The sequence below is a fragment of the Pygocentrus nattereri genome, chromosome 9, assembly GCF_015220715.1.
Source record: "Pygocentrus nattereri isolate fPygNat1 chromosome 9, fPygNat1.pri, whole genome shotgun sequence".
NCBI classification, from domain to species: Eukaryota; Metazoa; Chordata; class Actinopteri; order Characiformes; family Serrasalmidae; genus Pygocentrus; species Pygocentrus nattereri.
Genome location: NC_051219.1, coordinates 45,390,164 through 45,411,436, shown reverse-complemented (window position 1 = coordinate 45,411,436; position 21,273 = coordinate 45,390,164). Strand labels below are relative to the sequence as shown.

Genomic DNA, 21,273 nt, shown 5'->3' with positions numbered 1-21,273 from the left:
CAGCTGTGCCTTACGCCGTGCAAATGCTTCAAGCCATATGGACATAAACATAAAATGCACATAACTGTAGGTAAATGGTTTTGTTATGACAACAAAATGTATACTAGAGCTGACTGAGTGACCAAGACAGAGCTAAGAAACATCCCTCACCAGAAGAGAGAGTGAGATTTATTTCTCTGTAAAGCACAGCAGATTCTCACCTGTAGGATGGAGGCGGATATCCCTGAGCATCACAGCTGAAGGTGACCTCCCGGCTGGGATCATTAGGGTGCAGAGGGAACACGATGCTGCCCGGCTGCTTGATGAAAACAGGTTTCAGAGGAACACTGCTCTCTAAAAGCAAAGCACAAAACAGCAAAACGGGACGTTCACAAAAACATTCGAAATAAGTGTCACGTAGTTGTTTAAGGTACAGTTCTCGATGTCTCTAATAACCGTGTCGTTACATGTGAACATGTGTAACAACAATGTAACTAACGATGTAGTCACTGTTGTTGATTACAGACGTACACCTTATGCAGTTACACAAGTTGTGTCTTACTAGTTGTAACAGCCTATTCTCTCACAATTACACAAGGGTAATAACAATGTAATTACATTTGTAATCAGACTGGAACAGCAGTTTATTTTTCCCCAGCAGTAAAAAGATGTACTAACCTCCTTTAAGACATTATCTGCACTGTATCTGCCAGCTTTCCTAACACTCAGCTAGTGTTTAATGTTGTTAGTGCTGTGACCCTGTAACCAGTTTCAGGCTTAAAGCAGTCTGTAGGCATATGTGACAGCACAGCAGATGTCGCCTCATCCTGAAGTGGAACTTTTATAACATTTAATTAATGCACTGCATTAACCCAACAGAATTAGTAAGTTATTAGTTATTACACAGCAACTACACAGGACCTGTTCACTGATTTTAAACTGTAACTTACACTACACTAGAAAGCTCCTGTGCAGAAAATACTCCTGGGTAATTACATGAGGCAAAACTGGAGTTGCTCATGTGTAATTACACAGGCTGTACCTCTAATCCATCTGTAACATTACGCAAATCAGCAGTTACAGTGCTGTTGCACGTTATTCATGTGTAACTACACAGTTATTAGAAGGCACTTAATATAAAGTGTGACCCAGTTCTTCTTTAAAAGATAAAGCTGTGGTGAAATGGTTTAGCAAATGAATGCAACTGTGGGGCAATCCTGTGAATTTCCTAAATAACGAAAGAGGCATCCGATCCAAAAAAAAAAAAAAAAAAAAAAAAAAAAAAAAAAAAATTGCGCTCCTTGAACTTTCTTTACATACTTAACCATATCTTTAAGAAAAGAGATGTTCTGGGCGCTCTTTTGATTAAATGCATGGTCAAGCGTGATGATGTGGAAGTTCCAGGCAGCTGAAAAATGGACTGAGCATGTCGCCCTTATACTGAGCACTGTTGCCTTATTTTAAGCAATTCAAACACACTTACTGTGCATATCTCCTGACGCCATTTCATGTAGTTTTACTCTTAAGGTTAAATTTTATTCTATTTTCACAGTTTTATACTGCATCTGTCAAACCTGGTGGCCCCCATTTCAGTGCTTTCTGCATCAGCTGAAATGGCTTCATGCACTGCAGTCTATACAATCTTGAGGGGGGGAAAAGGGGATTAAACAAACAGTCAACACTGTGTGCAGGTTAGCGAATGAAGGATCATTCAGGCGGAGAGGCCACGCTTGGGTCATTCTACAGACTCTGTGTCCCTGGTGTTTACAGACAAATTACACTTTAAAAACATGTTAGGATTGCAAATAATTTATATTTTAATATAAAACAATGTTATTTTAACAGACCTTCTTGAGCCTCAATTTAACAATATTGTTTTTTTAAAATCAATCATACAGAATTCCAAGCACCACAGAAGAGCTCGTCCCCACAGTCGTGTGTGAAGGCCGAGGCCAAATTTTAAGGTTAAATAAAAAAAAAACAAAAAAAAAAACACGATTTCTGCTATTTTAACTGCGATAATCTACACACGACTATGAAATATATGATTAAAATGCCAAAAAAAACCCAAAAATATTCTAAAATATATAATGAGAGTTGTCGTCCCCAGGAGTCGAGTCACTGGTGTTACTGCGTCTCTTATTTTGAAATAAAAGTCACACCGATGACGTCACTCAACCCCCTTTGACCTGTTTTCTGAGGATCTATGAAGAAAAGCTCGTGGTGAGTCCACTGTGTCTCTCAGTTCTCAGAGATCTTCTCATTCAGCTCATGATCTCATATGAAGCTTCTAGCTGACGTCACTGGTGTGACCGACTTTATTCTGAGGTCATTGTGGAAAAATAGAAACACAAATGGATTAAATTCCATATTTTAGTGGACGTTCCCTGATGGACAGCGTGTGGTTTGATGTTCTGTAAGATGCATTGATCATTAAAAACGTCTCTGGTGTTTCCTTTATTATGTGGAACACCAGAGACGGTCAGTTACACCAGTGACTCCTATGGGCAGATAGAAAAAGTGGACGTTTCTGTAGAATGACCCACTTCAAAACAGTCCACTCAGAATTACAGACCGCTGAAACCGCTGCAAGAAATCCTCACTAGAAGAGGTGGAAGCTCTGACAGAGGAAGTGAGTCCTGGCTGCTGTAACACAAGCAGTTTGGGAAAACGGCATGAACAAATCGATTCCTCTTAAAACTAGAGGCGGGAAATATGATTTATTAAATATGATGCTATTTTATCATTACTGTGATAAATTTTGTTATGAGCACACTGTACATCATCAGTATTTAAAGAGCACTGACTGTCTTCATGTCTCACCATAAAGAGAGGATCATTAGTCCTGTTTAAACGCATTTAGTGCAGTGCAGTATCAAAAAATGAATAAAAAGCATTTTTTGAGGGCAGTGTTTTTATGTGACACTATAAATGTATTTTTCCTGTGTCAAAATATCGCAACACATATTGCGAAATGATATATTTAGGTCACCCACCCCTAATTAGAACTACCAAAAGACTTGTGGATGTGTCATATATATATATATATATATATATATATATATATATCTTTGTATGGGAAGAGCTAATGCAAGCTCCTAAAAAATGAAAACATGAAAGAAAAAGTAGTAAAAAGACAAAATCACAGATGAAAGCAGAGACAAAGAGAACAAAGCTGCTAGTAACAAGTAAGTCTCAAGTCTTGACACTTGAATCTTGAGTCAAGTCCCAAGTCAACACAGCTGAGTCTCGAGTCCAACTTCCAAGTGCTAATCCTTGAGTCCCAAACAAGTCAGTATGTTTTCTTTGGAAAGGCCATTTAAACACTGAACGCCCAAAAAAAAAAAAAAAAAAAAAAAAAAAAAAAAAAAAAAAAAGTATAACATAATTATATAGGCTTTTAATTATAGCATGTTAGTAGTGTATGGCTGTAAATTGTTTTTTTTAATATATATTTTTTTTCTCTAAAACTAATACTTAATTTCTCTAAAAATAAAATACAAAATTCATAGTACACAAATAACCATGGCAGACATAACTGTATACACAAAGTAGTGCAACCACACGTTAAAACGACTTTCAAAGTACTTCTGAAAAAATATCTATAAATAAATAAAAGGTCACGACCATTTTTGCTCATTTCTGGGAATATATGGATCATATATATGATTTAAATAAAAACTAGCTCAGTTCTGAAACTGAAGCTAAAAACAGCCAAGCTGAACAAAATTAGCAGAAAAGACAGCAAAAGGACGATGAACGCCGAAGCTGAAGCTGACTTCTTTTATAGATTATCCGCTCCACCTTAAATGGTGCAGCAGTTAGGTGCCGGAATGTAACCGCTGCGTCTTTTTAAGGTGAAAAAAAGCAAATTTGACATCAAATTCGGCCTCGAGATGAACACTGCACTTTAACTGCAGAACCTGTTTGAATCAGGAAAACCTGAGGAAAGCCGTCGCTTCACCAGGTAAGTTTCTCTACTAAGATTACAACCGCAGTCTAAAGCTTCACTTGTCTTCCGAAATAAAATAAGCCAAGCATAAGCAAGTGACCGACGTCTGAGGATGAGTATATCAAATTTACCCGTCTGTATTCAGAGGCCTTTCCACGTTTATTCCACTTTGGATCTCGAGTCTTACCAAGTCAACAGCCTCGAGTCCAAGTCTGAGTCACTGGTGTTCGAGTCCCATAACGGGGAAATTCTCAGTGTTACAGCAGCGAAAAAAAGAGAAGTAACATGCAAGTAATTAACTTTAAGTACTTAACAAGGTTTATTTATTTATTTATTTATTTTACAGTCTGTTACTTGTTACTATATAGACAATATATCGTTGCTGTCGGAAGAAAACCTTGCATCTCCATTTTTGGCATTTTTCAGTTTCTGGCATAATTTGAAAGTGTCTGTTACTCTTTACATTGTTTGTAAATTTTATGATGAATGGCCCAAAACAAATTACCCAAAATGACATGGGAAAAATTCTGGTTCCATTGACTTCCATTGAAAGTGAAGTATGTTTTTCCTTCTCCTGTCAAGTTACTATTTTGGAGATACAATACCCCCCCAATCAATACTTACTGGCCAATTACAGCTTTATTAACTTGCAATGGAGAGAAAATGCATCGATATTTTGATTCTGAGTCAAGGGGCAACCATGCAAACCTTCAGATCTTTCCCTGAGACACTGCATCATTTTCTCATTGTTATTCTCAGTAGTTACCTAATAAACATTAATCACTGCTGATATCAATTCTCTGATGGTACTTTCCATTGACCCGCCAGCGTCTGATCATTGTTCCATGCTCTCCTCGTATTTTATCAGCTCCACTTACTGTATAGCTGCACTCTGTAGTTCTACAGTTACAGACTGTAGTCCATCTGTTTCTCTGATACTCTGTTACCCTGTTCTTCGGTGGTCAGGACCCCCATGGACCCTCACAGAACAGGTGCTGTTTGGGTGGTGGATCATTCTCAGCGCTGGTCTGAGTGGATCAGACAGCAGTGCTGCTGGAGTTTTTAAACACTGTGTCCACTCACTGTCCACTCTATTAGACACTCCTACCTTGTCAGTCCACCTTGTAGATGGGAAGTCAAAGACAATAACTCATGGACACGTTTTGGTGGACTATTATCAGTGAGGCAGCTCTGCTGTGTATGATCCAGCCACGCCTGCTCGGCCTGGTATTGGACAATGTTTAATCAGATTATAATTTGCTAGAAATTAGTGTAAATGTACTTATATTAAAGTTGTAGTGAACGCATGTCTTTTTTTTTTTTTTTGAGGGCATGAGGAACGACCCAGGCTATCTGGCTGCTCCAGAGCACCTTATTCCATTTGTAATACTTTAATAATTACAAATCTTATTTCACTATATATCACTTTGCCAAAGTACTTAAGTTTTGGATTCTAGTGGTAATTGGCTCAATTAACTGAATCAACCTGTAAACAGGCAGGATAATGACTTAAGTTGGGAATTTTGCCCTCACTGACATATTCAGATGATGGAGAGAAGAGGAGAGGAGAGGACAAGAGAGGAGAAGAGGAGAAGAGGAGAGAGAAGAGAGGAGGAGAAGAGAAGAGAGGAGGAGAAGAGAAGAGAAGAGAGGAGAAGAGAGAAGAGGACGAGAAGAGAGGAGGAGAGGAGAAGAGGACGAGAAGAGAAGAGGAGAGAAGAGGAGAAGAGAAGAGGAGAGAAGAGGAGAAGAGAGGAGGAGAAGAGAGGAGAAGAGAAGAGGAGAGGAGAGGAGAAGAGGAGAGAGAAGAGAGGAGGAGAAGAGAAGAGAAGAGAGGAGAAGAGAGGAAGAGAGAAGAGGACGAGAAGAGAGGAGGAGAGGAGAAGAGGACGAGAAGAGAAGAGAGGAGAGAAGAGGAGAGAAGAGGAGAAGAGAAGAGGAGAAGAGAGGAGGAGAAGAGAAGAGAGGAGGAGAAGAGAAGAGAAGAGAGGAGAGGAGAAGAGAAGAGAAGAGGAGAGAAGAGGAGAAGAGAAGAGAAGAGGAGAAGAGAGGAGAAGAGAAGAGGAGAGAAGACGAGATGAGAAGCGGCGAGAAGAGGAGAAGAGAAGAGGAGAAGAGAGGAGAGGAGAGGAGAGGAGAAGAGAAGAGAAGAGAAGAGGAGAGGAGAAGAGGAGAAGAGAAGAGAAGAGGAGAGAAGAGGAGAAGAGAGGAGGAGAAGAGAGGGGAAGAGAGGAAGAGAAGAGAAGAGAAGAGAAGAGGAGAGAAGAGGAGAAGAGAGGAGAAGAGAAGAGGAGAGAAGAGGAGAAGAGAGGAGAAGAGAGGAGGAGAAGAGAGGAAGAGAAGAGAAGAGAAGAGAAGGAGACCTTTATTAGTCTCACAAAGGGGAAATTCTCAGTGTTACAGCAGCGAAGGCACAACAACGAAAAAAAGAACTGACAAGCAAGTAATTAACTTTGTTAAGTCATAGTAAGTTTGTTATTTGTTACTACATAGACAATGGATGTTAAAACTAAAAACAAAATAAGATAAATATAAACTCTATTTATAGTTTTTTATTTTGTTCTTCTTTGTGAAGGATAAATAAAAAGAGGGAAGATATTTACAGTGTGAGGATATTCTGCCTGATGCACAAACAGGGAAAACTGGATATTTCAAGTACTTTTAACGGCGCAATTCAACATGAACATCTGGCCAGAGAAGCAGAGTTTATTTAAAACCACTGAAACTGAGTTTTATGTTTAGACGGGCACCAGAGTTGTTTTTAATGCAAAAGGAGGCAAGAAAAGAACTGAATCCCCACTGTAAAGTGTAGTGATGGATCTATGATTCCAGGCTGTGCCTCTCAGGAATCATCACTGGCATCATCCCTCTATAAAAACAACTAAGAGATCTAAAACTGGATATTTTAGACCAAATATCTGACTGCCTCCATCAGATATTAGACGTTCCAGCAGGACGATGAAAATCACTTCTCTGACCACAGAATCAAGTGCTGACCACTGTAATCACAAATATAAACTCCCTCGAAAAACTGGGGGCGAGTGAGGCAGATCAGGATAAAACAAGGACCAAGAAGGACCCGGAGAGACTGCGTATGGAGGAAAAGCCTCAGATCCCTTTCTCTGCAATCGCCCACATCATCTAGCTTCAGAAGAAAAGACTCAGTGCTGTTATCTTGAAAAAAGCAGGGTGCATAAAGTACCTAATACAGAGTGCCAAGCATGTTTTTGTCAAGCTGTTTGGACATTTTTGAATATTGTTTTTGCTCATTTTTTCCAAGGCTGCTAGTAATTCCAGAGGGTACTTTATAAAATATTACCCCAGCCTGCAGGACATGGCTGCTGAGAAGTTAATCACTAAAGTGCTTGGGCGTTCCGTGCTTTACATAATTACTATGCATAATAGTGATGGTTAATGCAGGCCACTTATTCTGTCTTATTAACCAGAATTGCCCTTGAATAAGACGGGACATTCACCAAACGGAGAACAAACATTTTCTGATTGAGAAAGGGAATGAAACCTCGAGTAACAAAGCTGTGTTGTAGTCCAGTTTATACTATGCAAAGTTTAATAATACCTGACAGTAATAAAAGTCTTCTTATTCTCAGGAATGTTTAATTAGGATGTTGAGATAGAGGTGTACACTGTACACTCACCAGCCACTTTATTAGGTGCTAGTAAAAGGCTGGACCCCCTTTTCCCTTCAGAACTGTCTTAATTCTTCGTGTCAGACTTTCAACAAGGTGTCTGCCCGTTCTCCTCTGACCTCTCACATCAACAAGGCATTTTCATCCACACAACTGACCGCTCACTGGATATTTCCTATTTTTGGGACCGTTCTCTGTAAACCCTAGAGATGGTTGAGTGTGAAAATCCCAGCAGATCAGCAGTTTCTGAAATACTCAGACCAGCCCGTCTGGCACCAACAACCACGCCACGTTCAAAGCCCCTTAAATCCCCTTTCTTCCCCGTTCTGATGCTCGGTCTGCACTTCAGCAAGTCGTCTTGACCACCTCTACATGCATAAATGCAGTGAACTGCGGCCGTGTGATTGGCTGATTAGCTATTTGTGTTAACAACCAACTGAACGGGTGTTCCTAATAAAGTGAGGTGAGTATGTTCACATTTGGAGCACGATAAGGATCAGTAATCAGGAAAAAACTGTGAGGAGGAAAATCTGTCCCCACAGTTTAGTAGTTAGGACTCTTACATTATAAACTGTACCAATGAATTTGTAAACTGAACTCTCGAATTCGATTTCCGTGACCTCAAATTTTTCTTCAATTTTAGAAACTGTGTTCACAGATTAGTTTACTAACGGCGTAAAGCACACACTCCCTCCCACAGCTACGGTACAGGCCACATTTATGACTACTTTGAGAAATTTTTTTGACATTTCTGAAAGAAGGCAGGCTGTATCGACCTTTCGTGAAGAAAAGATAAATATAAGCAAGTAACATTAACGTGAAATAAAGCAGACATTACCACAAAGTAGGTAGGTTATGTAATTGTACTGTGTACACACACACACACACACACACACACACACACACACACACACCCCCCGTTATCAACGGCTTAACATTTCATGAAATCACAGTGGGACCTTCGCATTTAATAGGAGTGGTTTCTAGGTAGAATAGGTAGGTAGAAATGTTAGAAAATAGGTAGAAATGTTTCAGCCCGGAGAGCACACTGCACGTTAAAATGTGCAGTGTTCAACCCGAGAGCGCAGTTCGCCGACCCGTCGGGACAGCCGCGCCAGCCGAGAGCGCAGTTCGCCGACCCGTCGGGACAGCCGCGCCAGGCGAGAGCGCAGTTCGCCGACCCGTCGGGACAGCCGCGCCAGGCGAGAGCGCAGTTCGCCGACCCGTCGGGACAGCCGCGCCAGGCGAGAGCGCAGTTCGCCGACCCGTCGGGACTGCCGCGCCAGGCGACAGCGCAGCTCGCCGACCCGTCGGGACAGCCGCGCCAGCCGAGAGCGCAGTTGGCCGACCCGTCGGGACAGCCGCGCCAGCCGAGAGCGCAGTTCGCCGACCCGTCGGGACAGCCGCGCCAGGCGAGAGCGCAGCTCGCCGACCCGTCGGGACAGCCGCGCCAGGCGAGAGCGCAGCTCGCCGACCCGTCGGGACAGCCGCGCCAGCCGAGAGCGCAGCTCGCCGACCAGTCGGGACAGCCGCGCCAGCCGAGAGCGCAGTTCACCGACCCGTCGGGACAGCCGCGCCAGCCGAGAGCGCAGTTCACCGACCCGTGGGCAGTTTATAAACTGAGAGAACGGATTAATAAACTGCGGGGACAGATTTTTCTCATTAGTGACCCCTTCTGGGTGCCGTATTTTTGACTGTGCTTTTGGATCAACCCTTTTTATATTAAATTGTCTCAACTCCAGCCTCGTTTCCCAGCGTCTGCTTCCATCTGCCACCTTCCGAGTAGACTGCATGAGACTGCCGCTTTGTGATGCATGCTTACACCCTCTTTAGAAATGTACTGACAGACAAAATGTTTGCCTTCTGTCATTTCTGTAAATGATACAACCGTTTGTTTACTTTGAATTTTGTTTCATCTGAAATTGGTTTCCAAGGGAGACCAGTTAAACATGTATATGCATCTCCAAAATAACATTTCTACCTGGTATGTGACTTGAATTTGTCAAAGGAAAGAGTTGGGAGACTCAAAATCAAGTTTCTCTTAGGAACGGTGTTCAATTTTCTAAAGTACAATACACACCATCTGGAACACAATACATTAACACTGCCTACAAGAAACAAGAAGAAACATCAGGGCAGTATTATTGGCGTGGTTGATTCCTCCATTAGTTTTGTTGCACTACGTTGCCAAAAGATTGCAGCCTCCTTGCAATTGCAACCTTCTTGCATAATTCCTTAATGTTGCCATTTACCATGTATGCTTGCTTAATATCAATATATATGCAGTATAAAAAAAATAAAGATAAATTTTAATAGCAGATATTTGATAATCAAAAAGTCTGCATGCACAGTAGGTTCTAACGCCAAATACTTTCCAAATAAGCTGCTAAATTCATGGGGAAGTGATTAAGTCTCTCCCATCAAGTTGCAGGCCCATAAAACGCGGTTCTCCCCTGAATGAAAAGGGAATAACAGCTATCATTCTCTGTGACATCGGGATCAGCTAGTGAAGGAAGAAAACGTGTTAAGCCAGAGAGGTTCCTGCAAGCACCGCCCAGGGGCTCAATAGACCTGATGCAAACCCTTGAAATCTCTTCGCCACAGAAAGCGGATTCTGTGTCAAAAATGCACCAGCAGTGAACGTTTCAACTGGCCAGAAAGACAAAAAGTGACATTCGCACAAACATCTGAAAGCCAAAAGCCTGATGGGAGGAATTTACAGAAAAATATCAACTGTTAATGATGATCATACGAACCTACAACGCGTCGGTGAAATATTAATGGGGACAAATCTAAAGCCTCATGGTTGCCTGCAGGTCTGGCGATATAATCAGCACAGAGCCAATGCAGCGGTGGATCTTATGGGCAGCCTGATTTGTGCCTACTCACCACAGCTGTCAGCGGTCACTGCCACCCAGGAGTGATCTGTGCCTGACAGATTCAGAATACTAACAAGACACACGATAGAAATGACCTGTAAAAAGCAGAGTCTCTGTGTCTCTGCCTGCTACGCAATGATATGGGCCACTACAGGATGACTGGCTTGGCCGGTGAAGCAGTAGGGTGGGGGTGGGTGGGTGCTGAAACCACTTTGGGGACCCCAAATAAAAACTAATCTCAAATTCAATAGCAGCTGACAAGCCGATGAATTCAGCCAGCTTACCTCAGCGTGAATATCTAGGCACAGATGGGGGTAGCATGGGGTGGAAAGGGGGCTGATGGAGGTGGGGGGGGGGGGGGGGGGGGAGCAGTTCATGCAGCCTCCAATCTATTTGATTCAGATTCAGGGGATTTATGCATCAAATGAAAAAGCCAATCTCGCTGTATTAAGGCACCTTTCCAGTGTCCCTACAGATAAGGCCCACATGCATGCAGGCAGGCAAATGCACACACAGCAAAGAGACCTCTGAAGTTGGTATAAAGATAAGGCTGAATTTTGCAGTTATATTCTCGCACAGACATAATAAGAGCCACTGTTTGAAATGTTCACAGGAAATTTAGCTGTCAGAGTTCAGGGATTTGAAGAAAAAAAACAAACTGGTCTCAGCAAGAAATGTAATTTTGGAAAATGTTACCCTCGTCTTAGTCACAGGAGAGAAAAGAGAAATTAAGGACATTATTTAAGCCAGAGATTTAAGAATGCATAAGTCAAGGAGAAGCAATAATCCACCGATTCAGCTTAAAAAACGACAAGGTTTATGTTGCTGCGCAATGCAGAGTAACCGTCATGAACGTGATGAATACAGAGACCCAATCTGCAAAAGTAAAAATGACTAAAACGTAATGTTTTCTTCACTGGATATACAAACCATGATACCTGGTTAAATAATTCTAAGTAAACCTGCCTGCACGACTTAACTGATTTGTTTGTTTTGATTAGCAATTTCCAAATTAAGCAACCAAATTTTCATTATTCATGTTGTTCTATTCGCATAACAGATCCAGATAATTTTACATGTACGCACACAAACTTTTATATAATGTACATTTGCATGTTTCTTTATTTATCCAGGCAGTAAAGATTTATTTGCTAAGAAACGCACGAATGCATCACATTACATTTCGTGATAACTCGCTGCCTCTCGGGCTCTACTGCTTAAACAGAATGTGGTATCAGACAATATACTAAGTTCTAAGTTCTAAGTTCAGGTACTGGTATCTAGAGAGAAAAAGTGGGATCCGTGCATCTCCAATTTATCTCAAACACAACTGTCATTTTAAACAAACTGCTGATGTCATTTAAGCTTCCCATTTCTGGATAAACAGCATAAATTGACTAAATATTTATGGTTGCATTGCCTCACATTGATCTGCTATTTTCCTAACATGGCTTTTGTATATTATTGCATGTGTATTGTGCCTGTCTTGCTAACAACTGCCCATGGGGGATAATTAAAGTCCTTCTGAATTTAATTGAGCTGTTATGAAAGTAGCTTTTAAGCCAGACACTGATTTTCTGTCAGTTTGACGTACAGCTGCGGCACAAGTCTTGCTTGCTGTGGCAATTACAGAGTTAATATAATGTTTTCTAATTAGTGAGAGCACATAGCCACGATTTCACAAGCAGTTTCTCAACCCACTGCCAATGTCAGGAGATCTCTTTTGTTCGTGTCCAGGAACCTTTTCATTTCAAAATTTCATTTCTAAGGGTCTGAATGCAAAGAAGCTTCCTCTAAACTCCACCCAACTTAAAAACGAAGGAACTGAAGGCCTCACTTGCCTCAGAAAACATCAGTATAATTGATTCTACTATTAGAAAGAGATGGAGCAACGTGGTATCTACAGGACGGGTGCTGGTGACTGCTACACGAGTGGAACACAGACTCATTTCATGTTTGACAAAAACCCTTGAGGACCCCAAAGCCTTTTGGAATAATGTTCTGGTACCATAAACCTAATACAGTACTCCACAAAAAGAACACCATACCATGATCTAAAGCTCATGAGCAACTGGGCTATGCCGTAAGAAATCGATCTGAAGAACAAGAGCAATTCCACTTTTGAATGGCTCAAAAAAGCCTCGTCCAAGTCTGGACTTAAACCCCATTTAGATGCTGGGGCAAGACCTTAAACTGACCGTTCATGCTTGAAATTTCTTCAAGTAAATAAAACAGTGGTCCAAGAATCCTCCACAGGAATTGGCTGCAGTTGTTGCTAAAGGTTGCATGACTAGTTATTACTAAGTTACTCACGACGGTGAGTGTTCGATTCATTTTATACAGCAGTTAAATAAATACAGTAAGAAATGAATAAACTGGCCGTGAACGCGGCGTTTAATATGTTTTAATGTTCAGCTCCTTCCTCCTAATTATAGCTCCTTAACGAGCAGCTCGTTGCTACGTCAGAGTAACGAGCTCCGCCCACTCGCCGCTCAGCCGGCAGTTCGTTCTCCAGCTCCTTACACTAAATTCCCAAACTGTCGTCACCACTGAGCAGCTTTTCAGTCGGCAGCTGTGAAAGAAGAACAGCTGAACAACCTGGAATCAGTCGGCAGTTCGTCCTCCAGCTCCACACAGACCGACTGACAGTTTGGGAATTTAGTGTCGTCTCCTTTTGGGAATTGAGAGTCGGACCAAATCGGCTGTCTGTCAAATGTGATCTTAAAAGTGTCAGGTTATCATAAACATTACCTGTAAACAGCAGTATTCCCTGTGGAACTATTCCTCTTTTGTTCGTTATCTTAAACCTAATTTCCATCAGTGCCAAGCTAGAGATGTAACACTGTTCATTAGTGTCACGATTGGCCCCTCCCATTCCTCACATGCTTTTGTTCTGCTTCTTTGTTTTGATTCTTCCCTGTCCTGCCCCCTTGTTTCTAGACTCCACCCTTAATTAGTCCTCACCTGTTTCTCATTAACCACCTGTGTCTCGTTAACCTGGGCCTGTATTTAAGCCCTGTGTTTTCCTCTGTGAGTCTGCTGGTCTTTGTATTGTATCGTTTGGTGTTTGTTCTGCTGGCCTCCGTTGTTTGTTTAGCCCGTTTTCCTTTCCTGTCATGTCGGTCCCTCGTTCTATCCATGTTGGCTCTCTGACCCTGGAATGTCTAGACCCTGAGAATGCCTACACCCCAGTGTATGCGTCCGCCTCGCCATCGCTCCCACACGTTACAATCACGGCTGTTATTTATTTGAAGCATCCAAAACGTGAATCTAATACAGATTATATAATCTGTACATTGTGTTTACTATAGTTTCAAGCCATTTACTTAATTTCCATGCGATTTCTGTCTGCAAGCATATATGCCTATATAACTCCTGCCTTCGCTGCTGTGCTTGTTTGTATGTTCAGTAAGAAACTGACCCCACTAGCAAACTGCAAGGCTGAAAAAAAGTAAATGTACAGGTACTGGCTTTGTTGCCAGTTATATGAAAAACAATTAATAAATGGCCAATAAACTACTAACAATACGCCAAAAAATTCCGCCAACACGCCAATCTTGCTGTACAGAAACCAGAACCAACCATAAAAAGCAATGATCAGCATATCCCTAAAAATATTTCATACAAGTGCTGGCCAGAATATACAGTGAGTCCAAGAAGTATTTGATCCCTTGCTGATTTTCTTTGTTTGCCCACTAATAAAGACACTATCCTTCTGCACTTTTAATGGTAGATATATTCTAACATGGAGAGACAGAATATCAAGACAAAAATCCAGAATATAATTTTAAAGAATATATTTTAATTAATTTGTATTTCAATGAGGAAAATAAGTATTTGATCCCTCTTGCCAAACACACTCAATACTTAGTGGCAAAGCCTTTGTTTGCAAGCACAGCGGTGAGACGTTTGTTGTAGTTAACCACAAGTTTAGCACACACACCAGGGGGAATTTTGGCCCACTCTTCTTTGCAGATCCTCTCTAAATCACGAAGGTTGGTGGGCTGTCGCTTGGCAACTCTGACCTTCAGCTCCCTCCATAGATTTTCGATCGGATTGAGGTCTGGCGACTGGCTGGGCCACTCCATGACCTTAATGTGATTTTTCTTGAGCCAATCCTTTGTTGCCTTTGCTGTATGTTTAGGGTCGTTATCATGTTGGAAGACCCAACCACGGCCCATTTTCAGATCCCTGGCAGAGGGGAGGAGGTTGTCCCTCAGGATTGTGCGGTACATGGCTCCATCCATCTTCCCAGTGATGCGGTGAAGTAGCCCTGTACCCTTGGCAGAGAAACACCCCCAAAACATTATGCTTCCACCTCCATGCTTGACGGTGGGCACAGTGTTCTTGGGGTCATAGGCAGCATTTTTCTTCCTCCACACATGGCGGGTGGAGTTGAGGCCAAAAAGTTCAATTTTGGTCTCGTCTGACCACAAAACCTTCTCCCAATAACTTGGTTCATCTTTCAAATGATCATTGGCATACTTGAGGCGCGCCTCCACATGTGCTCCCTTCAGCAGGGGTACCTTTCGGGCACTGCAGGATGTGAATCCATTGTTGCGCAAAGTGTTGCCAATTGTTTCCTTGCAAACTGTGGTCCCAGCTGCCTTCAGGTCATTTGCTAACTCCTGCCGAGTGGTTGCAGGACGATTTCTGACCGTTCTCAGCATCATTGCCACCCCACGAGGCGAAATCTTCTTTGGAGCACCGAGCCGAGGTCTGTTGATTGTCATGTTATACTCTTTAAACTTTCTGATAATTGCACCAATAGTTGTTACTTTCACATCCAACACCTTACTAATCTTTTTGTAGCCCATTCCAGCTTTGTGAAGGTCAACAATTCTGACTCTGAGGTCCTGTGACAGCTCTTTGGTTTTACCCATGTTGGAGACTTGAAATCTGTGTGATCTGTCTGATTCTGTGGACAGGTGTTTTTCACACAAGTGATTAGTGAGAACAGGTGGCTTCAGGTCAGGTAACAAGTTGATTGGGAGTGTCTAACTGGTCTGTAAAAGCCAGAACTGCTAATGAATACTAAGGGATCAAATACTTATTTCACTCCATGAAATACAAATCAATTAATATATATTCCTTAGATTTATTTTCTGGATTTTCTTTTTAATATTCTGTCTCTCCATGTAAGAATACATCTACCATTAAAAGTATAGAATGATCATGTCTTTATTAGTGGGCCAACGAAGAAAATCAGCAAGGGATCAAATACTTCTTGGACTCACTGTATAATTAGAATAGACGCAAATGAACATAAACACAATGAAAAGCAACAAGGATTTCTTATTTTGAAAAAGTAGCTGATGTCTTGTGAGCTAGTCTGAAGAACAGGATTTGGTTCCAGGCGTCCTCCTGGAGACCTCCAGGCATCACACAGATTTGTTAAATTCCATCACCAGCACAGTTGATTTGACAGAATGAAGTATGGATTGGGCCCTGCGATGGACTGGCGACCTGTCCAGGGTGTATCCTGCCTTCCGCCCGAAGACTGCTGGGATAGGCTCCAGCATCCCCCCGCGACCCTGACGGAGAAGCGGCTTAGATAATGGATGTATGGAAGTATGGATTGGCCAAACCAGGTGTCAAGATATCCATAAATAATACTGGGCAGCACCAAGGACAGGTCTGAAAATGGTTCATTTTTGCATATATCATATTGTATATTATACACATATATGATCACGGTTGGCCCCTCCCAGTCCTGTCCATGTGTTCGTGTTGTGTTTTGGTCTAATACACATGCTTTTTGTTCTTCCGTCTAGTCCGGCCCCTTGTTTCGTGACTCCGCCCCTGATTGTTTCCACCCATCCCTCATCGTCCCTGTTGTACTTAAGCCCTGTGTTTGCCGCTGGTCTTTGCTGGTCTTTGCTGGTCTTTGCTGGTCTTTGCTGGTCTTTGCTGGTCTTTGCTGGTCTTTGCTGTATGTTGTTGGGGATATTGTTTATTGTTTGTTTGTCATGTCTACCCCCGATCAATCTCAGGCTCAATGACCCTGGACTGTTTGGACTACGACCCTGGACTTGCCCACAATAAAAGTCGCTTATCTCTGTGTGTGCGTCCGCCTCCTCGCTCCGCGTTGCATTTTTTAATATAATATTATCATTTTACACTTATTTATTTATTTATTAGTGGCTGTTCAGACCAAAACCTTGTATCTCCAAAATGGTAACTTAACACCACAAGGAAAAACACATATTTTGCTTTTAATGCAAGTCAACAGAACCAGAACCAGGCTTATTTCCAAGTAATTATGGGCCATTTCTTTTGGCGCATTGAGCATGAAATTCACACACAATGTAAACTGCAGGTACATTATTATGTCAAAAACCGAAAAACGACAAAATTGGAGATACAAGGTTTTCTTCCAACACACACACACACACACACACAGGACTGAAATTATCATGAAATTTTAGCTGAAAATTAACTGCAATAAAAATAACTGCCACTCATTATATGGAACAAAAGCATAAGCCCAAAGTCACTACTCATTAGCCATCTTGCTTCTTAGTGGTCAACTCAGTAGCCCTGAACTGACCACAGACACAACTCAAATAAACAAACTACTCATTCATGTATATGTATATTCAAGTGATACAGCACTGATTATGTACCACAATACATGTTTTGTGCTTTAACATAAATTTTTCTTTAGCTAATAGACAAAAATGCATCAATTTCATATTCTGCTTTTCACAATTACAAAAGCTGACAACTGTGAAAAATGCAATCAGCTCAAATAACTGCACTCAGCCAGGAGAGTAACTGTGAAAGGTCTACTCTCTTCAACCCAATATAAACTTTTCTAAAACGAAGTGAAAATGAAAAAATAAGTGTGCACACGGGAGCGTGTTTTTATTGTCTTCAGCACAAATGTTGGGTATTAGGTCAAAAATGAAGAGCAGTGAGGAAAGAATCTTACGGTCACTCAAGGATCATATTTCTCATCTAGAGGTCACCTTTGCTTATCAAGCTCCTGCGCCTCAGATGGCCTGCCCTTTCCAGTCACGTCCACTCTCTTTTGTGCTTGCTGGACCTTAATCAGCAGGCCTGTCTGTGCACAGCCTGGTTCTGCTCTTGGGAAGGCTGCATCACTGCAGATGAACTCTCCATGGGAGTTTAGGGTCTGCAAAGAGGCCAAGCGTGACAGTACGCTGTATCCATACTGATCCGCACTCGGCTGACTCCAAAACACACCACATGCATTACAGAGAACCAGGTAAGAGATCCATCGTTTGAGTTCTAAGCAGAGCGCTTCTTCACCTGTAAAAGTAAGAGGGCTGCTCATTGTTTTAAGAGGTGGGCGATATGAATGTACATCACAACCTTTTGCATAAATCTTTAGAAAATAACGTTTCTGTTACCCTGTTCTTCAGTGGTCAGGACCCCCATGGACCCTCACAGAGCAGGTGCTATTTGGGTGGTGGGTCATTCTCAGCACTGCAGTAACACTGACGTGGTGGTGGAGGTGTGTTAGTGTGTGTTGTGCTGGTCTGAGTGGATCAGACACAGCAGTGCTGCTGGAGTTTTTAAACACTGTGTCCACTCACTGTCCACTCTATTAGACACCCCTACCTTGTCGGTCCACCTTGTAGATGTAAAGTCAGAGACGACAGCTCATCTGCTGCTGCACAGTTTGTGTTGGTCATCCTCTAGTCATTCATTGGTGATTTTTGGTTGGTGGACTATTCTCAGTCCAGCAGCAACACTGAGGTGTTTAAAACCTCCAGCAGCACTGCTCTGTCTGATCCACTCAGACCAGCGCAACACACACTACCACACCACCACCACCACCACACATCAGTGTTACTGCAGTGCTGAGAATGACCCACCACCCAAATAGTCCGCTCAGTGAGGGTCCAAGGGGGTCCTGACCACTGAAGAACAGGGTAAAACGGAGCTAAGAAGCCACGTAATGGATACAACATTCTGCAATATTTAACATTCTTTACCATAAAACGAGCAGGTAAAGAGCTGAAGACTTCAACAGAAACAGCCCACTAATGTCCAGTATTAAACATGTATAATAATATCACACCTCAGCCAATTCTAAGGCTGATTATCAAATGGCTCACTGCTCCCTGTATAGTGCACTCTGCGTGTTATAACATTTTGGCTTTGACCTAAATATTGCACTTTATATTCAGTATGGATTTGTGCACACATGATGTGGTTCTTTGTTAGACAGGCTGTGCACTGTGAAGATCGCAGTAATTATTGTTTTAAGACCTACTAGTCTAGTCCATACATGGGAGCTCCAGTGCAATACACTCTCTGTGTATGTATACATATTTAAAATATATTTATCTGTTGATATACATAAACACTACACTGTGCACTACACCGTATTACTTTTAAAAAAAAATCTTTTCTCCCTGATCTACTCTGAGCCAATGCAACGCAAATTCATTCTAATGCACAATGTACAGTGTAAATTTGAATGACAGTCAAAGTCAAAGTCTAGTGTATTTTGTAGGGACAAAAGAGCCACTTGAGACTCTGCCCAACAGTTTGTGGCAGTGTTGCGTCACCCAACCCAAACACTGTGTGCAGCACTACGTTTGACTGTTTCTGCTGTAAAACATGAACTTGCAATGCCTTGACAATGGAAAATAGTCGTGGGCTGGAGGTCAGAGAACTGGCTGTGACCGGAAGGTCGCCGGTTCGATCCCCAGAGCCGACAGTCTGTGACTGAGGTGTCCTTGAGCAAGACACCTAACCCCCAACTGCTCCCCGGGCGCTGTGGATAGGGCTGCCCACCGCTCCGGGCAAGTGTGCTCACTGCCCCCTAGTGTGTGTGTTCACTGGTGTGTATGTGGTGTTTCACTTGACAGAAGGAAATTTCCCTGTTTTTGGGATTAAAAAGTGTCACAAACGTATTTAGGGTTCAAAACGTGCTGTGTGTGAAGAATAACTCTCAACATGTGAGTCATTTATTGTTTTTGGCAAATGAACTTCATTTGCATACATCACCAAACTCTTAGTACAAAAAAAAAAAAAAAAAAAAAAAAAGTGTGGAAAATTAAGTTTTGCATGATAATGACCCTTGAAAATTCTACAGGTGGTGTTGGACACTTCATTATTATTTAATTGTATTTTTTTATGTCTTATAAACGTTATTAAATTCATAATTACATATTTTTCAAATCTGTTTACAAGTTATTATTTTTTTTATCCAAAGTTTCCTTTTAAAAGTTTCCTGTATCCTGACCAGATTCCTCTCTCATCACCATTTCTAAATGTTAATGCCATGTCTGGTAACCAGGAGCCAAGCAGGTTCAAGTGTGGATTCAAGGAAATCACCAAACAATGCAGAAATCTGGCTCTGCAGGAACTGGAAGCTCCATGCACTTTATTTCAGTCAAATGCAAGTGTTAGTATGTCATTAAACATTGCTTTGTTAATGTATGTTTCATGTAGGAATTGCATTCCTATACATTCCACACTATAAGGTTTTCTGGCAAATGAACACTGACCCCAAATATCCATTATCAGTACCTCAAAATATACAGATGGGCGTCTAGCATGTGGCGTGAAGACAGATTTAGAATAACAGAGCTTGTACCACTAAATCAACCACCACATGCAGTGCACAACAACCTCAGAGCAACAAGTGGTTGATTGGTAATCAGCCCATTATGCCGTTATCTTATTTCCTTAATCCTTTTTGTTCCTTCTTACGTTTTTTTGTATTTTTTGCATGCATTAAGGTCTTGTTATGAGGTTTGCAAGAGCACATAGTGAGCAAATATTGTAATGTTATATTTTTGTCCTTACATGCTGGTATTCACATTTATGCCGGCACACCTCCAAACTCTAACTGTAATATAAGAAACTCGGAATTATTTTTATATACTTATCAACAGGAGATCACTTTAGATCTGGATTTTGTCTCTTTTTCCTTAATCAAAGACATTTCACACGCCATGCAAAAGGAAAATCTAACCACTTTAAATCACAAGAGACTAACAGAGAGGTTTTTCTACTACCATCTGGCCCGCTGAAGGAAATTAATTAGATGCATTCGTAAAACCACTTTTTAAATTCCTTTTTAAGTTTAAGTGATGCTCATTAGTCCCACAACGGGGAAATTTCACCTCCGCATTTAACCCATCCGTGAAGTGAAACACCACATACACACTAGGGGGCAGTGGGCAGCCCAATCCGCAGCGCCTGGGGAGCAGTTGGGGGTTAGGCGTCTTGCTCAAGGACACCTCAGTCATGGACCGTCGGCTCTGGGGGTCGAACCGGCGACCTTACGGTCACAGGGCTGGTTCCCTGACCTCCAGCAAATTAACCAGCAAAAACTAAAATCAGCTCACACACAAAATGTTGACCAAACGGTGTGTGTCCAAATTCATATTAAGTGTGCAGCACAACCAGCCCAACAGTTCACCGTGAAGCAGCTCATTGAGGGAATTTGTGCAGTCCAGTATGTCTGCACTGTATTAAAAAGCCAACAAACGAGCAGGTATTATTTGGGTGGTGGGTGGTGGATCAGACCCAGCAGTGCTGCTGGTGTCCACTCACTGTCCACTCTCCTACCTCGTCGGTCCACCTTGTAGATGTAAAGTCAGAGACGACAGCTCATCTGACACACAGCTCATCACTGTGCGCCGATTCGCTGAATGGATCTGGGGCACAGAGCAGCACTACGTTTGACTGTTTCTGCTGTAAAACATGAACTTGCAGTGCCTTGACAATGGAAAATAGTCGTGGGCTGGAGGTCAGAGAACTGGCCCAACAAAAAAGCCAACAAACGCAATAAAAAGCGTCTTTCTTTAAGATTAGTGCCAGGTGGAGA

General features: G+C 42.0%; 1 protein-coding gene across 2 annotated transcripts in view; it reads right to left on the bottom strand.

Moving 5' to 3' along the window:
• cntn3a.1 (contactin 3a, tandem duplicate 1) overlaps positions 1-21,273 on the bottom strand; it is a 134,028-nt gene that overhangs the window by 96,654 nt on the left and 16,101 nt on the right. For both annotated transcript variants that reach the window (XM_017715892.2, XM_017715893.2), the window contains exon 3: positions 201-333. In XM_017715892.2, coding sequence (XP_017571381.2) covers positions 201-333 — 133 coding nt within the window. The remainder of the gene's footprint in view (positions 1-200; positions 334-21,273) is intronic.